Source organism: Penaeus chinensis, chromosome 24 (assembly GCF_019202785.1).
Source record: "Penaeus chinensis breed Huanghai No. 1 chromosome 24, ASM1920278v2, whole genome shotgun sequence".
Classification (NCBI taxonomy): Eukaryota; Metazoa; Arthropoda; class Malacostraca; order Decapoda; family Penaeidae; genus Penaeus; species Penaeus chinensis.
Window position 1 is genome coordinate 34,307,535 of NC_061842.1, and position 25,234 is coordinate 34,332,768.

At 43.0% G+C, this 25,234-nt stretch overlaps 1 protein-coding gene across 1 annotated transcript in view; it reads right to left on the reverse strand.

The window, feature by feature from the left end:
* Positions 1–1,996: 1,996 nt before the first annotated feature.
* LOC125038078 (neogenin-like) overlaps positions 1,997–25,234 on the reverse strand; it is a 59,247-nt gene continuing 36,009 nt past the window's right edge. The window contains 6 exon segments of the mRNA XM_047631317.1: positions 1,997–2,192; positions 4,881–5,032; positions 6,489–6,649; positions 9,820–9,921; positions 11,870–12,062; positions 20,141–20,169. Coding sequence (XP_047487273.1) covers positions 2,073–2,192; positions 4,881–5,032; positions 6,489–6,649; positions 9,820–9,921; positions 11,870–12,062; positions 20,141–20,169 — 757 coding nt within the window. The 3' untranslated portion in view covers positions 1,997–2,072.

Here is a 25,234-nt window from a genome sequence, read left to right on the forward strand (position 1 = left end):
AAATTTAAGTAAATTCTTAAAAAATGACTAATTAATCATTACATTAATTAAGTTATAAAAGGAATCATTCCCCCCTTGGTTTCAAAAAAAAAAAAAAAAAAAAAAAAAAAAAAAAAAAATTATATATATACGCACATGAGAATGAAAATACACATGGAGAACGCACATGAGTCCTTAAACATACATGAGTCACTATATACATGCACTTGAGTCCATTTTACGCGCACATGAGTCCCTGTGTGTACATGTGAGTATGTGTACATCCTTTACGCGTACAATACACATCTTATATGTGCACATGATACTTTGTGTGCGTACATGAGTTCCTATACGCACATGCCACTCTCCAGGCATGCGTACATGGTGTATACGCACACAATCCCTTAAACGCACATATGTACACATGTATGCGCACATACACTAATGAAAACACTCATTTTTTTTTTTTTCCTTTTTCGTTTTGTAAAAAATATTAATTAATTAAAAAACGCAATTATTTCTAAGTAAAAAAGATTTTTTTTTTATTATTCAAATATTTTTTTTTCTTTTCATTTCAATATTCCTTTCTCTTCGTTTTTTTTTTCTTAAAGAGTTAATTAAATTCGTTTAAATTAAAATGACGAAACATTTTCTACAAAAAAAAAAAAAATCTAAAAAATAAAAATTATTATTATATATATTTTTTATTTATTTATTTATTTCCATTCTTTCTTTTCTTCATTTTCTTTCTTTTCTCTCATTGTCTCTATTCCCCAATTTATCACAATTATCCTATTTCCACTTCCGTTGTCTCTTTCTTTTGACTCTTCATCACTCTTTCTTCTATATTCTCTCTTATTCTCTCTTTCTCTAAACACGCTTTATCTTCTCTTTTTCTAGACACTCTCTTTATTAAATTTTCTCTCTAGACACTATGTTTATTTTTTTTTTTCTCTAGACACTCTCTTTATTAAATTTTCTCTCTAGACACTCTGTTTATTAAATTTTCTCTCTAGACACTCTCTTTATTAAATTTTCTCTCTAGACACTCTCTTTATTTTATTTTCTCCCTAGACACTATGTTTATTCTTTTTTTCTCTAGACACTCTCTTTATTCTCTCTCCCTCCGGACACCTTTTATCCTCGTTTTCGCTTTCCACTTTACGCAAAAAACAAAAAAACAAAAAAATAACAAAAAACAAAAAAAAAATATATTTGTTTGACTAGAGCTCATCTGGGATCCCGTGACCCGAAAGCAAGATCAGCTTGCTTTAGACCGACCCGAAAGCAAGCCGAAAGCAAGCCTGGTTTGCTTTCTCTCTCTCTCTCCTTCTGGTTTGCTTTTCCATTACATTCTTTTTCTCCTTTCTCTTCTCTCTTCTCTCTCTCTCTGTACTCTCTCTCTCCTTCTTCTTGTTTGCTTTTCTCTTATATTCTTTCTCTCGCTCTCTCCTTTTAATTATTGTTCTCTCTCTCTCTCACTCTCTATCTCTTCTTTTCCTTCTTCTTCTCCTCTCTCTCTCATCTTTTCCTTCTTCTTGACATCCTCTCTCTCTCTCTCTTCCTTCTTCTTCTTAGCGTCCTCTCTCTCTCTCTCTCCCTCCTTCTTAATGTCCTCTCTCTTCTTTTCCTTCTTCTCCTCTCTCTCTCTTCTTTTCCTTCTTCTCCTCTCTCCTCGCTCTCTCTTCTTTTCCTTCTTATTCTCCTCTCTCTCTTTTTTCCTTCTTCTTAACGTCCTCTCTCTCTCTCTCTTCCTTTCCTTCTTCTCCTCTCTCTTCTCTCTCTTCTCTTCCTTCTTCTTCTTATCCTCCTCGCTCTCTTCTTTTCCTTCTTCTTCTTAGCGTCCTCTCTCTTTTTTCCTTCTTCTTAACATCCTCTCTCTCTCTCTCTCTCTTTTTTCCTTCTTATCCTCCTCTCTTCTCTCTCTTTTTTCCTTCTTCTTAACATCCTCTCTCTCTCTCTCTCTTTTTTCCTTCTTATCCTCCTCTCTTCTCTCTCTTTTTTCCTTCTTCTTAACATCCTCTCTCTCTCTCTCTCTTTTTTCCTTCTTATCCTCCTCTCTTCTCTCTCTTCTTTTCCTTCTTCTTAGCGTCCTAGCAATTAAACTGATTGGCGGTAATGGCCGAGAGGTCCTTCATGAGCCCCTCCAGATTGGCCATCTCCTGCGACAGCTCCTCCGTCGAGTATCCGTGGAGCAGGGCCTCGCTGGCTTCCTGGAATGACGGGAATGGGGTTGGAATCGAAGATTGGAATCGGGAATGAGCTGGCACAATTTGGGTCATTATCATTGTGATAATAACCATGATGATGATGATGATGACGATGACGATGATGATGATAAGGAGATGGAAATGATTACGAAAAAGTGTCGTAATGGCTTCCTGGAATGACGGGAATGGGGTTGGAATAGATTGGAATCAGGAATGAGCTGGCATGATTTGGGTAGAAATGGGAATGGTCGAGAATAAATTGTGAGAATAACGATGATAATAACAATGATGATGATGATGATGATAATAATAACGATGATAATAATGATGATCATAACGATGATAATAACAATGATGATGATGATGATAATAATAACGATGATAATAATGATGATCATAACGATGATAATAACAATGATGATAACGATAACGATGATAATAATGATGATAATGATGATGATGATAATGATAAAGGGCTGGAAATTATTACGTAATGGCTTCCTGGAATGGCGGGAATCGAAGGTTGGAATCAGGAATGAGCTGGTGGATGATGATGATGATGACAAAAATAATAATGAAGGTAAAGGGATGGAAATTATTATGAAATGGCTTCCAAAGATGATGATGATTAGGAGACGGAAATTATTACGAAAAACAGTCGGAATGGCTTCCTGGAATGACGGGAATAGAGTTGGAATCAGGAATGGGCTGGCTAAATAGGGGGGGGTGGGGGGGTGGAAACAAGAATGGGCGATGATAAGTCATGATAATAATGATAATGATAATATTTGTTGATAATGATAATAGTTATTGAAATATGATAATATTTATTGATAATGATAATATTTGTTGATAATGATAATATTTATTGATAATGATAATAGTTATTGATAATGATAATATTTATTGATAATGATAATAGTTATTGATAATGATAATAATTATTGAAAAATGATAATATTTATTGATAATGATAATAGTTATTGAAATATGATAATATTTATTGATAATGATAATATTTATTGATAATGATAATTATTGATAATGATAATAATAATGATAATGATAATATTTGTTGATAATGATAATATTTATTGATAATGATAATAATTATTGATAATGATAATTGTTATTGAAATATGATATTTATTGATAATGATAATAGTTATTGAAATATGATAATATTTATTGATAATGATAATAATTATTGATAATGATAATAATTATTGATAATGATAATAGTTATTGAAATATGATAATAGTTATTGAAATATGATAATATGTATTGATAATGATAATATTTATTGATAATGATAATAATTATTGAAAAATTATAATATTTATTGATAATGATAATAATTATTGATAATGATAATAGTTATTGAAATATGATAATAACAATGATAATAATGATAATTATTGAAATTACTACGAACAAAAACTGTCATAACGATAATGGTAATAATAATGATATTCAGCAAGGGACGTAAATAATTACGTTAAATGATAATAATAATGGAAAAGATAACAATATTCAACAAATTACATAAATAATAATTATAAGAGATAATGACAATAATTGACATGATGAAAACAATTCCTATAATTGTGATAAAAGATAATGAGGAAAATGACGCTACTGAGCAAGCAACGTATCAATATAAAAATAACATTGACAACGATAAAGGTAATCATAATAAAGGTGATAATAATATCAATGATAATCATTATAATAATGATATTAATAGTAATGATAATCATTATAATAATGATATTAATAGTAATGATAATCATTATAATAATGATATTAATAACAATGATATTAAAAACAATGATAAATATTATAATAATGATATTAATAACAATGATAATAATAACTAATGATAAATATGAACAATAAGGAAATAATGATAATTGTGATAATATTCTAGTGATAAGAATGATACCGATAATAATATTAGTGATGATAATGATAGTGGTCAGATTAAAGATAGCGATGACACTATTAATCATGATGATGATAATGAGAATATCACAACACCTTTAAAATAAACCCAAACACCTCACAACCCCCCTCGTAAAACCTCACTCTCATGAAACCTCACAAAGCCCTTGTAAAACCTCACAAAGCTCTCGTAAAACCTCACTCTCATAAAACCTCAGAATGACCTTGTAAAACCTCTCTCATAAAACCCCAGAATGCCCTTGTAAAACCTCACAAAGCCCTTGTAAAACCTCACTCTCTCACAAAACCTCACAACCCCCTCATAGAACCTCAGTCTCATAAAACCCTTGTAATAATCCCTCGTAAAACCTCAACCCCCTCATAAAACCTCATAACCTCACAACCCCCTCATAAAACCTCATAACCCCCTCGTAAAACCTCACAACCTCCTTGTAAAACCTCATAACCTCACAAAACCCTCATAAAATCTCACAACCCCCTCGTAAAACCCTCATAAAACCTCACAAAACCCTCGTAAAACCTCACAACCTCCTCGTAAAACCTCACTCTCGTAATACCTCACAAAACCCTCATAAAACCTCACAACCTCCTCGTAAAACCTCACAACCCCCTCGTAAAACCTCACACTCTCATAAAACCCTAGAATGCCCTCACAAAACCCTCATAAAACCTCACAACCCCTTGTAAAACCTCGTAAAACCTCACAACCCCCTCATAAAACCCACCTCATGCTCCGGCAGGGCGTCGACGCGGACAGGACCCCCTCCTCCGCCCGCCCCCCCGGGACCCCACCTCCCCCCTGAGCCCGAGGGGGGGGGGACGAGGGGGGGCTTCTTGAAGGGGGACGTCACTCCGCTGCCGGGGGGTCGCATGCCCACTGTAGGGGGGGGAAGGGGAAGAAGGAGAGGGGGTAGAGGGGGAGGGAAGGGGGTGAGAGAAGGAGAGGGGGGGGAAGGGGAAGGGGAAGAGAAAGAGAATTAATATTAAAATTTATCATTAATTTATCCTTAACTAAATACACATATATATATATATATATAAATTTATATATATATGTATATATATACATATATATATAATACATAGAGAGACCACATAGCCTCAATTTTATGTATATAGTATTTATAATATAATAATTATATGCATTTAAAGTTCAAAATTCAAAAAGGAAGTAAGGCCATGTAGTCTAACACATATATACACACGTATGAAAGAAAAAAAAAGAAAAAGAAAAAAAGGAAAAAACTATAACTGAGGCCTTGTCGTTCAATGCTTCATGAATAATTAGATTTAGTAATGAATAATTATATTTATGAATAATTATATTTATGATTAATTATATTTAATAAATTCATGAATAATTATATCTAATAAATTCACGAATAATTATATTTATTAAATTCATGAATAATTATATTTAATATGAATAATTATATATAATAATTATATTTAATATGAATAATTACATTTGATAATTATATTCATGAATAATTATATATATTTATTTATGAATATTTATAGAAACGACATACAAACCACATACACCTCAAAGCCACATAGTCTCTCTATAATATATAATATCTATAATATAATATATAATTATATAAATCTCTATATATAATTCTGTCTATAATATATAATATAATATACATCTATAATATCTATGAGGTGTATGTAAACCTCACAAGCCACATATCCACATCACAGCCACACGCACACACGACAGCCACACGCACACACGACACTCACACGCACACACCACAGCCACAGACGCACACACCACAGCCACACGCACACACGACACTCACATGCACACACCACAGCCACACGCACACACCACAGCCACACGCACACACCACAGCCACACGCACACACCACAGCCACACGCACACACCACAGCCAAACGCACACACCACAGCCACAGATGCACACACCACAGCCACACGCACACACCACAGCCACACGCACACACCACAGCCACACGCACACACCACAGCCACAGACACACACACCACAGCCACACACGCACACACCACACACACAAACCTCTCACCACACGCACAAACACTCAACCACAGCCACGTAAATCTACAAACACACTTCACAACCACAACAACCACACAACAACCACAACAAACACACAACCTCTCACCACACACACAAACGCTTAACCACACAACAACCCCAAAAACCACAACATCCACACAACCACACAACCTCACAACCCCTCAACCACAAACCTCTCACCACACAACCACAACAACCACACAACAAACCCCACAACAACCCAACACAAACCCCCACCAAAACCCCACAACAAACTCGCTCCGTACCCATATGCTTCGGCTGGGGCGTGGTCGGTGCCGACTGCGGGGGGGCGGGGACGCTGAAGGACCGGAGGGGATTCCCCGACCGCTTCCCTAGGGTGGAACTGCCCCCACTTCCCCCTCCTCCTCCTCCTCCTCCCCCTACCCCTGCGTCGGGTAGGGTTGAGCTGGAAGAGAGAGAGAGAATGTGAGAGGGAGAATGAAAGTGAATGAGAGAGAGAGAGAGAGAGAGAGAATGAAAGAGAATGAGAGAGAGAGAGAGGAGATGGGGTGAGAACGAGAATGAGAGAGGAGGAGGAGAGAGAGAAGGAGAGAGAGAGGGAGAGAGAATGAAAGTGAATGAGAGAGAGAGAGAGAATGAAAGAGAATGAGAGAGTGAGAGGAGAGAGGAGGAGAGATAAGGAGAGAGAGGAGATGGGGTGAGAGAGAGGAGGAGAGAGAAGAGAGAAGGAGAGAGAGAGAGAGAGAGAGAGAGAGAGAGAGAGAGAGAGAGAGAGAGAGAGAGAGAGAGAGAGAGAGAGAGAGAGAGAAGAGAAAATGAGAGAGAGAGAAAGAGAGGAGAGGGGGGAGAGAGATAATGAGAGAGAGAGATAATAAGAGAGAAGGAGAGAGAGAGAGAGAGGGAGAGAATGAAAGTGAATGAGAGAGAGAGAGGGGGTGAGAGAGAGAAGAGAGAGAGGAGATGGGGTGAGAGAGAGGAGGAGAGAGAGAGAGATAATGAGAGAGAGAGAGGAGATGGGGTGAGGGAGAGGAGGAGAGAGAGAGAGATAAGGAGATGAGATGGGGTGAGAGAGATAATGAGAGAGAGGAGATGGGGTGAGAGAGAGAGGGAGAATGAAAGTGAATGAGAGAGAGAGAGAGAATGAAAGAGAATGAGAGAGTGAGAGGAGAGAGGAGGAGAGATAAGGAGAGAGAGGAGATGGGGTGAGGGAGAGGAGGAGAGAGAAGAGAGAGAAGGAGAGAGAGAGGGAGAGAATGAAAGAGAATGAGAGAGAGAGGAGATGAGATGGGGTGAGAGAGAGGATGAGAGAGAGAGAGAGAGAGAGAGAGAGAGAGAGAGAGAGAGAGAGAGAGAGAGAGAGAGAGAATGAGAGAGAGAGAGAGAGAGAGAGAGAGAGAGAGGAGAGAGAGAGAGAGAGAGAGAATGAGAGAGAGAGAGAGAGAGAGAGAGAGAGAGAGAGAGAGAGAGAGAGAGAGAGAGAGAGAGAGAATGAGAGAGAGAGAGAGAGAGAATGAGGAAGAGAAAGAGAAAGATAGAGAGAGAGAGAGAAGGAATAAACAATGAGGTCAGTGAAGCAAATCCGCAAAGAAATGAGGCAAGTGAAGGAAAATCCAATAAACAGAATAAACAGAAAAAAATCCAATAATCAACATAGACAAATAACAATAAAATAATTATGAAATAGTTAAAGGACAAAATATATTTTCATATATCAAAAATTTGCAATATATAATTAATAACATTAGTAATTAGACATATTACTCATAATTAGCACATTATAATCAAATATATACCTAATTAATAAAAATATCAATAATTACTAAATCTAATACATAATTAATCTAATTATTATTATAATTTTAATCTAATTTAATCTAATTTAATCTACGTAATTTCATAATACCTAATCGACATCTGGAAAAAATTATATCTACAAATATAGAAAATTTCTAGACATAACACATGAACAACAACAGATTAAATAGATATAGCTAAATAGATATTCAAAAATACATATGATTAAATATATAAATAAAATAAATATGGTAGAATAAATATTCAAAAATAGATATGGTTAATTATGTTGAATATAAAAATAATAATGATAGATATGTTAAATATAATAATGTTACATAGTTTAAATATGATAATATTAAATGTGTTAAAAATATAACTAAATCAGATTTCATTAAATATAAATAAATATGGTTAAATAGATATTCAGATTAAATAGATTTCTTGTGTATTGGAGACTTATTACAGAAGAAAGAATCAAATTAATGACATATGACACATATGCCACGTGGCTTTGGGTTAATGACAGAACAAAAAAAAAAAAAAAAAAAAAAAAAAAAAAAAAGTCTACTGGAAAAAAAAAAAAATCATATATAAAAAAAGGGGTTAAAATCAACAACAAAATCTGTGGAAAAAAAAAAAAAAAACGAAAAAACTTAATAACAGAGAAGACAAAAATCCTATCCGTCAGTATACCTGTACTAATTGCACTTAATACAATTACGAATTACCTTTACTAACCGCATCTATCACAATAACGAATTACCTGTACTGACTGCATTTCATACAATAACGAATTACCTCTAGCAACCGCAGTGAATACAATTACGAATTACCTGTGCTGACCCCTTATTACAATTACGAATTACCTGTGCTGACCCCTTATTACAATTACAAATTACTGTACAGATTGCATTTAATACAATTACGAATTACCTCTACCAACCCCACTTATTACTAACTGTAGTTAATACAATTATGAATTACCTGTACCGATTGCATTTAATACAATAACGAATTACCTGTACCTACTGCAGTTAAAATTACCTGTACAGATTGCACTAATTACAATAATGAATTACCTGTACAAATTGCACTTAAAACAATTACGAATTACCTGTACAGATTGCACTTATTATAATATTGAATCACCTGTACTGACTGCACTTAAAACAATTATGAATTACCTGTACTGACCCCTTATTACAATTACCAATTACCTGTACCAACCGCAGCTATCCCAATTATGAATTACCTGTACTACCGACCGCAGTTAGTACAATCACCTGTACTAACCGGCGTCATTACAATTATTGATTAGCTGTACTGACCACTGTTAGTACAAGTAACTGTACCAGCCACAGTTAATACAATTACGAATTACCTGTACTACCCACAGCAGTTATTACGAATTACCTCTACCAACTGTAGTTAATACAATCACCTGTACTAACCAGCATCCTTACAATCACCTGTACCGACCGTATTTATTACGAATTACCTCTTCCAACCGTAGTTAATACAATTACGAATTACCTGTACTAACCGGCGTCGATTACAATTATGAATTACCTGTACCCACCGCACCTAATACAATTACTGACGGCAGTTATTACGAGTAACCGTAGTTAATATGAATTACCTGTACCAACCGGCATTATTACAATTACCAATCACCTCTACCAACCAGAGTCATTAGAATTACAAATTACCTGTAGTTAAATACAATTACCTGTACTGACCGGCGTCATTACCTATACTACCGACCACAGTTATTACGAATTTCCTCTACCAACCGTAGTGAATACAATTACGAATTACCTGTACTGACTGCAGTTACTCCCCAGAGTGGAACCGAGGAGCGGGGGTGGGGGGGGGAGGGCGGGACCCCCTACCGAGGGGCCCCCAAGCATGGCAGCCAGACTGGAAATGAGGAGGAGGATGAGATTGAGGAGGAAGGAAGGAAAGGAAGAAGAGGAAGAGGAGGAGGAAGGAGGGAGGAAACAGAAACAGGAGGATGAGGAGGAGGATGAGATTGAGGAGGAAGGAAGGAAAGGAAGAAGAAGAAGAGGAGGAAAGGGAGGAGGGAGGAAGGAAGAGACAGGAGGAGGAGGAGGAGGAGGAGGAGGGGGATGAGATTGAGGAGGAAGGAAGGAAAGGAAGGAAGGAAGGAGGGAGGAAGGAAGAGACAGGAGGATGAGATTGAGGAGGAAGGAAGGAAGGAAGGAAGGAAAGGAAGAAGAGGAGGAAGGAGGGAAGGATGAGACAGGAGGAGGAGATAGATGAGATTGAGGAGGAAGGAAGGAAGGAAGAAGAGGAGGAGGAGGAGACAGGAGGAGGAGGAGGAGGAGGAGGAGGAGGAGGAGGAGACAGGAGGAGGAGGAGGAGGAGGAGGAGACAGGAGGAGGAGGAGGAGGAGATTGAGGAGGAATGAATGAAGGAAGGAGGAAGGAAGAGGAGGAGGACAAGGACAAGAAGGAAGAAGAAGAAGAAGAAGAAGAAGAAGAAGAGGATGAGATTGAGGAGGGAGGAAGGAGGGAGGAAGGAAAGAAAGGAAGAAGAGGAGGAGGAGGAGATTGAGGAGGAATAGAGGGAGGATGAGGAGGAAGAGGAGAAGGAAGAGGAAGAGGAGATGGAGGGGGAAGAAGCAGAGAATAATGAGTAGTCGAGAAAGAGGAAAAGAAAGAGGAAAAGGAAGAGGAAGAGGAAAAGGAAAAGGAAAAAACAAAAAAGAAAAAAAAAAAAGAAAAGAAAAAGATAAAAAAAAAGAAAGAGAAGAAAAACAAGAAAAAAACAACAAAAATACAACAAAAAGACTTAAAAGAAAAAGGACAATCAATAATGACAATAACAAGAGACTTACGGATAATAACTTAATAATAATAATAATAATAACTTAATTAATAACTTAATTAACATCTAATAATTAGGGAGAAAAAAATCAAATCAACACCTCACAAGAAACCTCCTGAAACCCCATGAAACCTTGTTCAAAAACCTCGATAAAAGTTCCAATCACGGCCTAAGTGTCTCTCGTAACCTCATAAACTTACCACTCTCATTGCCTAAGTGTCTCTCGTAACTTTATAAAGGTCCCACTCATAATCTATACGTCCCTCACAACCTCACAAATGTCCTACTCTCATAGGCCTAAGCGTCTCTCTTAACTTCATAAACTTCTCAGCCTCATAGCCTAAGCGTCTCTCTCACAACCTCATAACCTAAGCGTCTCTCATAACCTCACAAAAGTCCCACTCTCATAGCCTGAGCATCTCTCATAACCTCATAAACTTCTCACTCTCAATCTAAACGTCCCTCACAACCTCGCAAACTTCTCGACACCTCGAGTGTCCCGCATTACCTCACAGATTTCTCACCCTCATAACCTACAGCCAGACGCCCCAGCCTCATGATACGACCCCAGACGACCTCACTTCCTCACAGATTTCTCACCCTCATGACCTCATGACCTACAGCCAGACCTCATTTCCAGCCTCATGACACAACCTCAAGCGTCCCTCATTTCCTCACAGATTTCTCACCCTCATGACCTACATCCAGACCTCACGACACCAGCCTCATGACACGACCCCAAATGACCTCATGACCTACAGCCAAACCTCATCTGGCTGTAGACCTCATGACCTACAGCCAGACCTAAAAATACTAAATAACTAAAACCTCACAAATAAATTTAAACCTCACAAAAAAGTAAAACCTCACGAAAAAAATAACAAAAACCTCACAAATAAACTACTAAAACCTCACAAAACCTCACTAAAACTCACAAAACCTCAGGAAAACACACAAAAACCTAATAAAACCTCACCTAAAACCCTAAACCCTCACCAAACCTCACTTAAAACCTCACCTGGTAGGATTGGGACTGTAGGGATTCTCGGCGGGGGACGAGGTGGAGGGCGGACCCCCACCCCCCACCCCCCCGAGGCCCCCCAGGCCCCCGACGGACGAGGGGGGAGCGAAAGGGGCCAGGGAGTAGCCCGGCCGGTGGAGGGAGTGGGGGCCCTCGCTGTAGACGCTGCTCGAGGTGCTGCCGCCCACCACTGCAACAGGAAGGGGGGGTTAGAGAGGGCTTGTGAATAGGAGAGGGAGGGAGGGAGGGAGGGAGGGAGGAAGAGGGGTTTAGAGAGGGCGTTGGCAGGGGGTTTAAAGAGTGTGTGGGGGTTTAAAGTGTGTTGGAATGGGGTTTAAAGAGTGTGTGGGGGTTTAAAGAGTGTGTGGAGGTTTAAAGAGTGTGTGGGGGTTTATAGAGTGTTGGCAGGGGGTTTAAAGTGTTGAGGTTTAAAAGAGGGCCTGGAGGTTTGAGGCAAGTGTGGAGGTTTTAAGAGTGTGTTGGCAGGGGCGTTGGCAGGGTGTTTAAAGAGTGTGTGGGGGTTTAGAAGAGGGTTTAGAAGAGGGGGTTAGAGAGGGCTTGTGAATAGGAGAGAGGGAGAGAGGGAGGGAGGGAGGGAGGGAAGTTTCGATAAAGACAATTTAATTATTACATGGCAATTATTCTATGGCCGCCCACCACTGCAACAGGAAGGGGGGGTTAGAGAGGGCTTGTGAATAGGAGAGAGGGAGGGAGGGAGGGCGTTGGTTTGTGAATAGGAGAGAGAGAGAGAGAGAGAGAGAGAGAGAGAGAGAGAGAGAGAGAGAGAGAGAGAGAGAGGGAGGGAGGGAGGGATTGAAGTTTCAATAAAGACAATTTAACCACTGCAAGAGGAAGGGGGGTTAGAGAGTGTGTTGGAAGGGGGTTTAAAGAGTGTGTGGGGGTTTAGAAGGGGGGTTAGAGAGGGCATTGGCAGGTTTAAAGAGTATGTGGAGGTTTAAAGAGTATGTGGAGGTTTAGAGAGTGTTGGCATGGGGTTTAAAGAGTGTGTGGGGGTTTAAAGAGTGTGTTGGCAGGGGGTTTAAAAGAGTGTGTTGGCAGGGGGTTTAAAAGAGTGTGTTGGCAGGGGGTTTAAAAGAGTGCGTTGGCAGGGGGTTTAAAAGAGGGCGTTGGCAGGGGGTTTAAAAGAGGGTGTTGGCAGGGGGTTTAAAAGAGGGCGTTGGCAGGGGGTTTAAAAGAGGGTGTTGGCAGGGGGTTAGAGAGTGTGTTGGCAGGGGGTTTAAAAGAGGGCGTTGGCAGGGGGTTTAAAAGAGGGCGTTGGCAGGGGGTTTAAAAGAGGGCGTTGGCAGGGGTTTAGAGAGGGCGTTGGCAGGGGGTTTAGAGAGGGCGTTGGCAGGGGGTTTAGAGAGGGCGTTGGCAGGGGGTTTAGAGAGGGCGTTGGCAGGGGGTTTAAAAGAGGGCGTTGGCAGGGGGTTTAAAAGAGGGCGTTGGCAGGGGGTTTAGAGAGGGCGTTGGCAGGGGGTTTAAAAGAGGGCGTTGGCAGGGGGTTTAAAAGAGGGCGTTGGCAGGGGGTTTAAAAGAGGGCGTTGGCAGGGGGTTTAAAAGAGGGCGTTGGCAGGGGTTTAGAGAGGGCGTTGGCAGGGGGTTTAGAGAGGGCGTTGGCAGGAGGTTTAAAAGAGGGCGTTGGCAGGGGGTTTAAAAGAGGGCGTTGGCAGGGGGTTTAAAAGAGGGCGTTGGCAGGGGGTTTAAAAGAGGGCGTTGGCAGGGGGTTTAAAAGAGGGCGTTGGCAGGGGTTTAGAGAGGGCGTTGGCAGGGGGTTTAGAGAGGGCGTTGGCAGGGGGTTTAGAGAGGGCGTTGGCAGGGGGTTTACAGAGGGCGTTGGCAGGGGGTTTAGAGAGGGCGTTGGCAGGGGGTTTAAAAGAGGGTGTTGGCAGGGGGTTTAAAAGAGGGCGTTGGCAGGGGGTTTAGAGAGGGCGTTGGCAGGGGGTTTAAAAGAGGGCGTTGGCAGGGGGTTTAGAGAGGGCGTTGGCAGGGGGTTTAAAAGAGGGCGTTGGCAGGGGGTTTAAAAGAGGGCGTTGGCAGGGGTTTAGAGAGGGCGTTGGCAGGGGGTTTAGAGAGGGCGTTGGCAGGGGGTTTAAAAGAGGGCGTTGGCAGGGGGTTTAAAAGAGGGCGTTGGCAGGGGTTTAGAGAGGGCGTTGGCAGGGGGTTTAGAGAGGGCGTTGGCAGGGGGTTTAAAAGAGGGCATTGGCAGGGGGTTTAAAAGAGGGCGTTGGCAGGGGTTTAGAGAGGGCGTTGGCAGGAGATTTACAGAGTGTGTTGGCAGGGGGTTTAAAGAGTGTGGGGGTTTAAAGAGTGTGGGGATTTAAGAGTGTGTGGAGATTTATGAGTGTGTGGGGATTTATGAGATAAATGAGGTGTATCGCGAGTGGGGATTTAAAAGGCTAGGGATTGGGAGAAAGAAAGAGAGAAGTGAGAGAGAATAAAAGGAGGGAATGGGAGAAGGAGAGAGAGAAGAGAGGGAGAATAAAAAGAGGGAATGGGGGAAGGAGAGAGAGAAGTGAGAGAGAATAAAAGGAGGGAATAGGAGAAGGAGAGAGAGAAGAGAGGGAGAGAGAGAAGAGAGGGAGAGAGAGAAGAGAGGGAGAGAGAGAAGAGAGAGAGAATAAAAGGAGGGAATGGGAGAAGGAGAGAGGGAGAATAAAAAGAGGGAATGGGAGAAGGAGAGAGAGAAGAGAGGAATAAAAGGAGGGAATGGGAGAAGGAGAGAGAGAAGAGAGGAATAAAAGGAGGGAATGGGAGAAGGAGAGAGAGAGAATAAAAGGAGGGAATGGGAGAAGGAGAGAGAGAAGAGAGGAATAAAAGGAGGGAATGGGAGAAGGAGAGAGAGAAGAGAGAGAATAAATGGAAGGAAGAGGAGAAGAGAAAGAGGAAAACAGAATAAACTGAAGAAATGAAGAGATGGAGGAAAGTAAGAGAAATAGGATAAAAGGAAGGGACGAAGAGAGAGAGAGAGAGAGAGAGAGAGAGAGAGAGAGAGAGAGAGAGAGAGAGAGAGAGAGAGAGAGAGAGAGAAAGAGAGAGAGAGAAAGAAAAAGAGAGAAAGAAAGAGAGAGAAAGAGAAAGAGAGAGAAAGAGAGAGCAAGAGAGAGAGAGAAAGAGAGAGAGAAAGAGAGAGAGAGAGAGAGAGAGAGAAAGAGAGAGAGAGAGCAAGAGACAGATTACGAGAAATCTTAAATACACATAAGGATTTTGCCGGAATCTGGACTTAGGAAGAATTGGAATTATGAGGAAAACTCACAGGTAATCCAGGATTTCATCGTGGATTTACGAATCTTTGAAAGAACTCTGAAGCAGATAGAAAGACTTAGGACTTATGATAAACTAAAAGAATATCAATAAATGCAGTTTTCTAAGCCTTTCTGGGAATTTGGATGAATTTCTAGGAATATATATGATAAATAATGAAAATATCCTTACCCCTTTGAAGGAATTTTCCTAAATATATACGGTGGAGTATGATAAAGAGGAGAGGGGAGAGAAAGGAAAGAAGAAAGAAAAAAAGAGCGATGAGGGGGAGAATAAGGCGAATGGGGAGGAGGAGGGAGGAAGACGGCGGAGAGAGACGGAAAGAGAGCGGGAGAGAGAGGAGAAAAAAGAGCAGAGAAAGGGGGGAGAAGAGAGGAGATACAGAGAGAAGACGATGAGAGCGTAGCGAGAAGGAGAGTGGAGAGAGAGATTAGACGGACAGAAGATGAGAAGGAGAGACAAAAATGAGAGAGAGAGAGACAAAAGACGAGAAAATATGAGAGATATGAACGAGACAGAACGAGACAGAAAAGAGAAAAGATAGAGAAAGAAAGAGGAGGAGAGAGAAAAAACGAGACAGCGAAAGAGAGAAAGAAAGCCCTCCGAGGAGAGGAGACAACAAAAAAAAAACTTACGCAGAGATATGCAGATCGGTGGATGGTTATGCATACGTCTATGTCAAAAGATGAGAGGAGAGAGAGAGAGATGAGAGAGACAAAGAAGGAGTGATGAGAGGACGGGTGGAGAGAGAAGTGGAGAGGAAGATGGAGGAGGAGAGCGGAGAACACGAACGAGACCGAGAAAGAGGGAAAGCCCCCCGAGAGCGATGATGGATAACAAAAAAAACATTCTACGGCGACAGCTAGGTGAGATAGGTGGACTGGTATGGCATACGTCGGACCAAAGAGAGGGGAGAACGACGATGAGGAGGAGTTGTGCTGGAGATAGAGAGAAGAGAGCGAGAGGGATGAGAGCGAGGGATGAGAGAAGAGAAGAGGAGAGCAAGAGAGTGAGAGATGAGAAGTGAGATGAGAGGAGAGGGGGAGGAGCGCGAGAGATGTTCTCGTGAGAGAGAGAAAGAGATGAGGAGGTGAGCAGGCGGAGAGATGAGAATGAGATGACGGAGCAAGGAGAGGGGAAGGATTGAGAAATTGACGAAGAGCACAACATGAGTAGAGCATAGCTAGATGGGGCGGAGGTTGAGACTGCAGGAGACGAGCGAGACGGTGGCGGAGAGAACGGATCGAGAGAGGGAGACGGAGTGTAGCGAGAGCCATTGGTTGAGACCGTGAGCAGAGTAGAGAGGAGTGCAGCGATGAGGAGACGAGAGGGCGAGAGAGCAAGCAGCAAACATAGGAGAGGAGGTAGAACAGAACATGAAGAAAAGAGCCAAAGAGAAGAGAAAGAAAGAGAAAAAGAGTAAACGAAAGAAAAGAGGTTTACGTAACTAACGAAAAAAAGAGTAACTGGAGAATCAGTAGGAGAGAAAGAAACAAGAGAAAGAGAGAGGAGAGTGCACAAGACGAATTGAGGAGAGCAAAAAGAGAACAAACGGAGACTAGAGACGAGAACAAGGGGGGACACAGAAAGAAGCCCCGAGGCCCCGAGAGAAGTCCACGAGAGGAGAGCGACAAGAGGTGGAGAAGAGAGGACGAGAAGAGAGTGAGAAGGAGGAAGAGAGGAAGGAGGAGGAGAGCCCCGCGATGATGAGGGAGGAGAGAAAGGGAGGTGAGAGAGAGCTGAGAGAGGGGAAGAGCGATGCCGGATGGAGAGAGAGGGGAGAGAGAGAGACAACAAAAAAAAACTTACGCTGTTAGGTTGGAACAACTGGTATGGACTTTGTATGGAAAAGGAGAAAGAGAGATGAGAGAGGTGATGAGAGAAGCTGAGGAGAAATGAAAGAGGATAGAGAGGGAGAAATATCAATAAATAAAGAGGGGAGAGAGAGTGAGAGGGAGAGAGAAGGATCATGAGGAATGAAAACGAGACAGGACCAGAGCGAGCAATGGGAAAGGAGAGCAGATAACGAAAAACGAGACAGAGAACAGAACAGAATGAGGAGAACACATTTGAAGAATACGAGCCAGAAAACGAGACCCCAGAGGACAGAATGTACGCAGACCGAACGAAACACAGAAAAGAAAAAGAAAACAGGAAAGAAAGCTCCCTGAAGAAGTGGAGAGAGAGAGAAAGAGGCCGAGAGAGGAGAGAGGCCGAACGGAGGAGAGAGAGAGGAGATGGAGAGAGACGGGAGGGCAAGACGATGGTAGACGTGGGGATGATAGTAAGGAGAGAGGGGGAAATCGAAGCGAGGAGAGAGATAGAGCCGTGAGAGAGATGGACGAGAAGAGGAGTGGAGAGGCGGGAGAGGGAGAGGAGAAGGAGAGTGGAGAGAAGGGGGCGATGGGAGGAAGACATGAGGCGAGGGGGAGAGAAGAGGCGAGAGAGAGGGGGGGAAAGGAGGGGGAGAGGGGGGCAAGGAGGGAGACAGAGGAGAAAGAGGGACGAGAGAGAGAGAAATGAGAGGAGGAGAGGAAGCCGAGCAGAGCGGAGAGAGAGAGGAGAGGCGATATGACAGAGAGGGAAAGAGGGAAGAAACGGATGGAAGAGAGAGATGGCGGGGAGTGAAGAAGAGGATGAGGAGAGAGAGGGGGAGGGAGAGGGAGAACCGAGAGAGAGATGAGGAGAGAGGGACGGAGAGAGAGAGAGAGACGAGAGAGGAATCCCGGAGGGAGAGGGAGGAGGAGAGAGAAGAGTGGTGAGTCTTAGGAGCGGAGAGGAGGAGGTCGCGAGAGGTGAAAAGGGGAAAACAAACAACTTACGCAGAAGATAGTGTGGAATGGCCATATAGGCAGCATCATAGTCTGTATTTGTCTGTCAAGCGAGACGATGAGGAGAGATAGCAGGAGAGAAGGAGGAGGGAGAGAGAGAGCTGAGAAAAGGGGAAAGAGGAGTACCAGAGATGAGAGGAGAGAGGGATGAGATGAGTAAAGAGAGTTAGCAGGAAAGAGAGAGAGGAGATAGGGACGAGAAGAGGACAGAGAGATGAGAGAGGGGCAAGGAAAGGACATGGAGGGAGATAAGAGAGAGGAAGAGAAGAGAGAACGAGAGAAGACACAACGAGGAGGAGACGAGAGAAGATGAGAGAGACCACGAGAGAGACAGGAGAGATGAGAGATGAGAGAAGAGAGGAGAGGTGGGAGAGAGAGAGTGCCGAGGGGGCGAAAGTTGATGGAGTGAGGAGAGGAGAGGAAAGAGAGGAGAGAGGGAGATCGAGGGGGAGAGAGTTGGAGAGGGGCGAAAGCGAGATGGAGGAGAGAGAGAGAGCGAGAGAGGAGAGAGAGAGAAGGAACAGGAACGAGAGAGAGAGGGGATGATGGGGGATGAGAGATGGAGAGAGAGCTGGGAGGAGACGAGAGAGGAGAAGGAGAGGAGAGAGGGATGAAGAGAGGGAAGAGAGAGAGAGGAGAGAGGATGGCGGAGAGAGACCAAAATGAGAGGATGAGAGAGGAGAGAGAGGATGAGGAGGAGCGGCGATGAGAGGAGAGAGGGGAGAATGAACGAAGAGCGATCAGAAAACGAGACAAAGAACCAGGGCTCAGAAGGATGGGAAAGAGAAGAAAAGAGAACGGGGGAAAGCGAGAGCTTAGGGAGAGCAAATGTGTGAATCAAATGAAGAAAGAGCCAGTGGAGAGAGGAAAGAGGAAGGAAAACCACGACAGGATAGGGAGGAGGCCCGGAAGGGGAGGGAATGAGAGAGGGGACAGAGCGAGAGGATTGTATGAGAAGGAGGACGGGAGAGATGAAAGGCCGAGAAGAGAGAAGAGAGAGACGAAGAGAGGATGAGATAGAGAGAGACAAGAGGCGGATAGCGTATTAGGACCGAGGAGAGAAGAGAGATCCGAAGAGAGAATTGAAGAGAGAGGCCCGGAGAGAGACGGAGAGGATGAGGAGGAGAACGAGGAGAAGAGAGAGAGAGAGAGGACACAACAAAACAACTTACGCAAGGTAGGTGGACCTGAGTAGGAGGTAAGAAGTAAGTACAGCTACTTTATGGAGTACATCTGTCAAAAGAGAGGATGAGAGAGGAGAGAGAGGAGAGAAAGAGACGGGAGAGAGAGATGACGAGAACTGCAGAGAGAGGAGGAGGAAGAAGTGAGAGAGAGACAAAAATGAGAGATGATGAGAGATGAGAAGATGAGAGCGAGAGAGAGAGACGCGGGTGAGAGAGGAGAACAATTGAGAGAGATGAGAGGAGAGAGAAGACAAAAGAACGAGGACAGCACCGAGGACAGACGGAGGAAAGAGAGCAGCGAGCAAGTTGACAATGACGATGCCAGAGAGAGAAACGGAGGAAAGCACAGAGAGAGATAGGAGAGGAGAGGAGACAACAACAAAAAAAACCTTACGGCAGGTAGTGGAATGGACTGCTGGTTTTTATGGCAATACGTTCTGTGTCAAGATGGAGAGAGGAGAGCGGAGGGAGAGAGAGAGGAGAGAGAGAGAGCTAAGAGAGAGAGAGACATGAGGAAAATACGAGTACGAGCCACGAGAAAGAGAAAGAAAAAGCCTCCGAGCCCGAGGACGTAGAGAGGAGAGAGAGACCGAGAGCGGAGAGAATGAGACAACAAAAAAAAACTCAACGCAGGTAGGTGGAATGGTAAGGAGTACGTCTCATGTCAAACGAGAGATAGAGAGAAGAGAGAGAGAGAGCGAGAGAGGAGAGAGAGAGGAGAGGGAGAGACGAGAGAGAACAAACGAGACCGAAGACGAGAGGATCGAGGAGAGAAGAGAGATTGAGCGAGTAGAGAGAGGAGAGAGAGGACAACAACAAACAACTTCTTACGCAGGGTAGTTGGTCAGGTGGCACTGGTATGGCGTACGTTCTCTGTCAAAAAGAGAAGATAGCAGAGAGAGAGGACGATGATGGCGGGGAGAGGAGAGAGAGAAAGAGACTAGAAACTGAGACCGTGGGAGAGAGAGAGACAACAACAAAAAACTTACGCAGGTAGGTGGACTGGTATGGCGTACGTCTGTCAAAAGAGAGATAGAGAGAGAGAGAGAGAGAGAGAGAGAGAGAGAGAAGAGAGAGATGAGAGAGGAGAGAGGAACGAACGAGCCCGGGGGGAAGAGAGAGAGACAAAAACCCAAAACCTTCGCAGATTGGTTTGGACTGGTATGGAGTACGGTCAAGAGAGAGAGAGAGAGGGGGAAGCGGAGAGAGAGAGGGAGACGAGAACGAGACAGAGAAAGAAAAAGCCCGAGAGGAGAAACAACAACAAAAAACTTACCGCAGAAAGGTTGACCTGGTATGGCGTAGTCTTTTCAAGAGAGAGAGAGAGAAGAGAGAGAGAGACAGAAGGAGGGGAGGGGGAAAACAGAGAACGAAGAACAGAGACAGAAACGAGACACAAAAGAAAAAAAGAGACGAAAAACAACAAAAAAAAATTTTACCCCAGGTAGGTGGATGATGGAGTGCGTCGTCAAGAGGGAGCAGGGAGAGAGAGAGAAGAGAGAGAGAGGAAAAGAGAAGAGAGAGAGGAGAACGAACGAAAACCCGAGAGGAGAGACAACAACAAAAAACTTACGCAGATAGGGGGAAAAGGATGGAGACGCGCCCAAAAGGGGAAAGGGGAGAGAGAGAGAGAATGAGGGGAAAAGGAAGAAGAAGAGAGAGACAGAGAACGAGACAGAGAAAAGAAAGCCCGGGGAGAGAGAAAAAAAAAACAACAACAAAAAACTTACGCAGATGGTTTTTGATTTTATGGGGGTACGTCTGTCAAGAGAAGAGAGAGGGGAGAGAGAGGGGAGAGAAGAGAGAGAGAAAGAAAAGGGGCAAGGGGGAACGAACAGACAGAGACAGAGACAAAGACACAGAAAGAAAAGGAGAGAGAGAAAACAACAAAAAAAACTTACGCGGGTAGGGGGACTGGTATGGAGTGCTCTGTCAAAGAGAAGAGAGACGAGAGAAAGAAGGAAGAGAGACGAGAGGAGAGGAAAGAGGAGAAAAGAGGAGAAAGAGGGAGAGAGAGAACAGAGACAGGGACGAGCCGGGAGAAAGAAAAGCCGAGAGGAGAGACAACAAAAAAAAAACTTACCCCGGTAGGTGGCCCGGTATGGAGACGTTCGTCAAAGAGAGAGGAAGAAAGAGAAGAAGAGAGAGAGCAGAGAGAGGAGGAAGAGGAGAATTAAGAGAGAGGAGAAAGAGAGAGAAAACGAGTAGAGAAGAGAGAGATAGAAAGAGAAAGAGAAAGAGAGAGGGTGAGGAGAGAAGAGAGAAGGAGAGAAAAAGAGAGAGGAAGAGAAAGATGAAAGAGAGAGAGAGGAGAAAGAGAGAGAAGAGAGGAGAAAAGGGAAAATGAAGAGGAAGAAGAGAGAAGAGAGGGAAAGAGAATAGAAAGAGAGAAGAGAAAAGAAGGAGAAGTAGAGAGAGAGAAGAAGAGAAGAGAGGAGAAAGAGAGAGAAGGAAAAGGAGAGTGAGAGAGAAGAGAGAGAGAGAGAAAGGAGAAGAGAGGGAGAGAAAGAGAAGAGAGAAGAGAGGAACGAAGAAGAGAGAGAAAGAATGAGACGAAGAAGGGAGAAGAAGAAGAAGGAGGAGAAGAGAAGAGAGAAGAAGAGAAAGATGAGAGAAAAGAAAGAGAGAGAGAGGAGAGAGAGAGAGAGAGAAGAGGAAGAAGAGAAGAGAAGAAGAGAAGAGAGAGGAAGAGAGAAGGTAGAGGAGAGAAGAAAGAGAGGAGAGGAAAGAGAAGAGGGGAGAGGACGAGGAAGAGAAGAAGAGAGTGAAAGAGGAAAGAGAAGAGAGAAGAAGAGAAGAGAGAAGAGAAAAGAAGAAAGGAAACGAGGAAGAGAAAGAGGAGAGGAAAGGATGAAAGAAGAGGAAGAGAAAGAAGAAAGAAGAGAGAGAGAGAGAAGAAGAGAAGAAGAAGAGAGAGAAAATGAGAAGGGAGGAAAAGGAGAGAGGTGAAAGAGAGAAAAAAGAGAAGAGAGAAGAGAGGAGAGAAGAGAGAGAAGATGAGAGAGGAGAGAAGAAAAGAGGAAGAGATGAAGAAGAGAGAAGAAGAGAGAGAGAGAAGGAATAGAGAAGAGAGATAAGTAAGATGAAGAGAGAGAGAGAGAGAGAGAGAGGGAAGAGAAGAGAGAAGAGAAGGAAGAGAGGATAAGAAAAGGAGAGGAGAAGAGACGAATAGAGGAAGAGAAGGAGAGAAGGAGATGAGAGAGAAGGAAGAGAAGAGAGGAGAGAGAGAAAGAAGAAGAGAGAAAGAGGAAGAGAGAGGAATAAGGAGAGAAAGAGAGAGTAGAAGAGGTAGGAGAGTAGGAGAAGAGACCAGAGAGAGAAGTGAGAGAGAGAAGAGAGGGGAAGAGGAAGAGATAAGAAGAGGAGAGAAGAGAAGGAAGAGAGAAAGAAGAGAGAGAGAGAGAGAGAGGAAGGAGAGCAGGGAGAGAGAGGAGAGAAGGAGAAAGAGATGAGAAGAAATGAGAAAGGAGAGAGTGAAGAGAGAGAAGGAGAGAAAGAGGAGAGAGAGAAGGAGAAGGAGAGAGAGAGAAGAAAGAGAGAGGAAGGGAAAAGAGGAAAAGGGGAGGAGGAGAGAAGAAGAAAAGGGAGAGAGAAGAGATAGGGAAGAGAAGAAAGGGAAGGGAAAGGAGAAGGAAGAAAGGAAGTGGAGAAGAAAAGAGAGAAGAGAATGAGAGGGAAAGAAGGAAAAAGGGAGGAGAAAGAGTAGGGGAGAAGAGAAAGGAGGGAGAAAGAGAAGAAGAAAGAGAGAGAGAAGAGATGAGGGAGAGAGAAGAGAAAGGAGGAAAAAGGGGAGGGGAAGAGAAAAAAGAGGGAGAGAAAGAAAAAGGGAAAGGGAGATAGAGAGGAAAGAGAGAAAAAGAAGGAGGAAGGGGGAGAAAAGGAGAGGAATAGAGAGAGAAAGAGAGAAGAAAGAGGAAGAGGAAGAGAAGGAAGAGAAAAGGGAAAATGAGTAGAAGGGGGAAGAGGAGAAGAGAGAGGAAGGAAAGGAGAGAGAAAGAGAGAGAAGAGAAAGAAAAAGAAGAGTGAAGAGAGAGAGAAAGAAAGGAAGAGCGTAGAGAAAGAGGAGTGAGAAAGAGAATGGAAGGAGGAGAAGGAAAAAGGAGAGAGGAAAGAAAGTGAGAGAAAGAAAGAGAAGAAGTGAGAGAAGAGAAGAGAGAAAGAAGTAGAGAGAGAAGAGAAGAGGAGAGTAGAGAAAGAGAGATGAGAGAAGGAAGAAGAGAGATGAAAGAGGAGAGAGAGGAGAGAGAGAAGAGAAGAGAGAAAAAGGAAAGAGAGAGAAAGGAGAGTAAGAAGAGAGAAGGAAAGAGAAGATGAGAGAGAAGGAGAGAGAGAAGAAAGAAGAGTAGGAGAGAAGAGGAAAGGGAGAGAGAGGAAGGAGAGAGAAGGGAGAGAAGAAGAAAGAGAGAAAAGAAGAGAAGAAAGAGAAGAGGAGAGAAGGAGAAAGAGAAAGAAAGAAGAAAGAGAGAAGAGAGAGAGAAGGGGGAAAAAGAGAGAAGGAGAAGGAGAGAAGAGAGAGAAGGAGAGGGAGAAGAGAGAGAGAGAAGAGAAGAGAGAAAGAAAGAGAGAGGAGAGAAGAGAGGAAGAAGGAAGGAGAGAGAGAAGAAAGAAATAGAGAGAGAGAAAGAGAAAGAAGAGAAAGAAAAGGAGAAGAGTAGGGGAAAGGAAGAGAGATAGTAGGAGAAGGAGAAAAAAGAGGAGAAAGAAAGAGAAGAAGAAAAGAAAGAGGAGAGAGAAAGAGGGGAAGAGAGAAGAAAGAGAGGAAGAGAGAGAAGAAGAAAGAAAGGAATGAAAGAGAGAGGAAAAGGAAGAGAGAAAAGAGGGAGGAAAGAAAAGAAAAGAGAGAGAAGAGAGAGAGAGAAGGAAAAGAAAGAGAGGAGAAAAGAAGAGGAAAGGGGAAGAGAGGAGAGTGAGAGAAAGAGAGGAGAGAAGAGAAGAGAGAGAGAGAGAGAGAAGAGAGGAGAAGGAAAGAGAAGGAGAAGAGAGAGGAAGAGAGAAAGAGAGAAAGGAGAGAAAAAGAGAGAGGGAGGAAGAGGAGAAATGAGAGAAAGAAGAAGAGAAAGAAGAAGAGGAAAGAGAAGAAGAAAGAGAGAGAAAAGAAGAAGAGAGGGGAAGAGATAAAGAGAGAGAAGAAGAGAGAAGAGGAAGAGAGAAAGAAGGAGAAAAAGAAAGAGAGATGAGAGAAGAGGGGAGGAGAAAAGAGAAAGATGAAAGATAGAGAGAGGAAAAAGGAGAGGAGAGAAGAGAGAAAGGAAGAGAGAAAGAGAAGAGTAGAAGAAGGAGAGGAGAGGAAAAGAGAAGAGAAGAGAGAGAGAGGAGAGAAAAGAGAAAGAGAGAGTAGGAAAGAAAGAAGAGAGAGAGAGAAGGAAAGAAGAGAGAAGAAGAGAAGGGAGAAGGAGAGAAGAGAGGATGGAGAGAGAAAGGAAAGAGAGAAGAGAAAGATGAAGAGAGAAGAGAGAAGAGAGAAGGAGAAGAAGAGAGGAGAAGAGAAGGTAGAGAGAGAGAGACGAGAGGAAGGAGATGAGAGATGAGAGAAGAGTGAGAAAGAGAGAGATAGGGGAGAGAGAGAATGAGAGGAGAGGAGAGAATGAATGGAGAGAGGAGAAGAAGAGGAGGATAGGGAAGGAGAAGAGAGAAGAGAGGAGATGAGAGAGAGAGAGAGAGATGAGGGAGGAGAGAGAGGAGAGAAGAGAGAGAAGAGAGAAAGAAAGGAGAAAGAAAGAGAGAGGAGAGAGAGAGAGGGAAGAGATGGAGAGAGAGAAAAGAAAAGAGAAAAGAGAGAGAGAGAGAGAATGAGAGATGGATGGAAAGAAGTGGGACAGAAAGAAGAGAAAGAGAAAAAAAGAGGAGAGAAAGAGAGGAAGAGATGAGAGAGAGAGGAAAAGAGAGAGAAAGATGAGAGAGAGATGAGAGAGAAAGAGAGAGAGTGAGAGAGAGAAGAGGAGAGGAGAGAGAGAGAGAAAAGAGAAAAGAGAGTTGAGAGAGAGAGAGGCACCGTGACTAGATAGATAATACAGAGATAGAGAGAAGAGAGAGAGAGCGAGAGAGAGAGGCGAGAGAGAGACGACTGGAAGAGAGAGACGAGA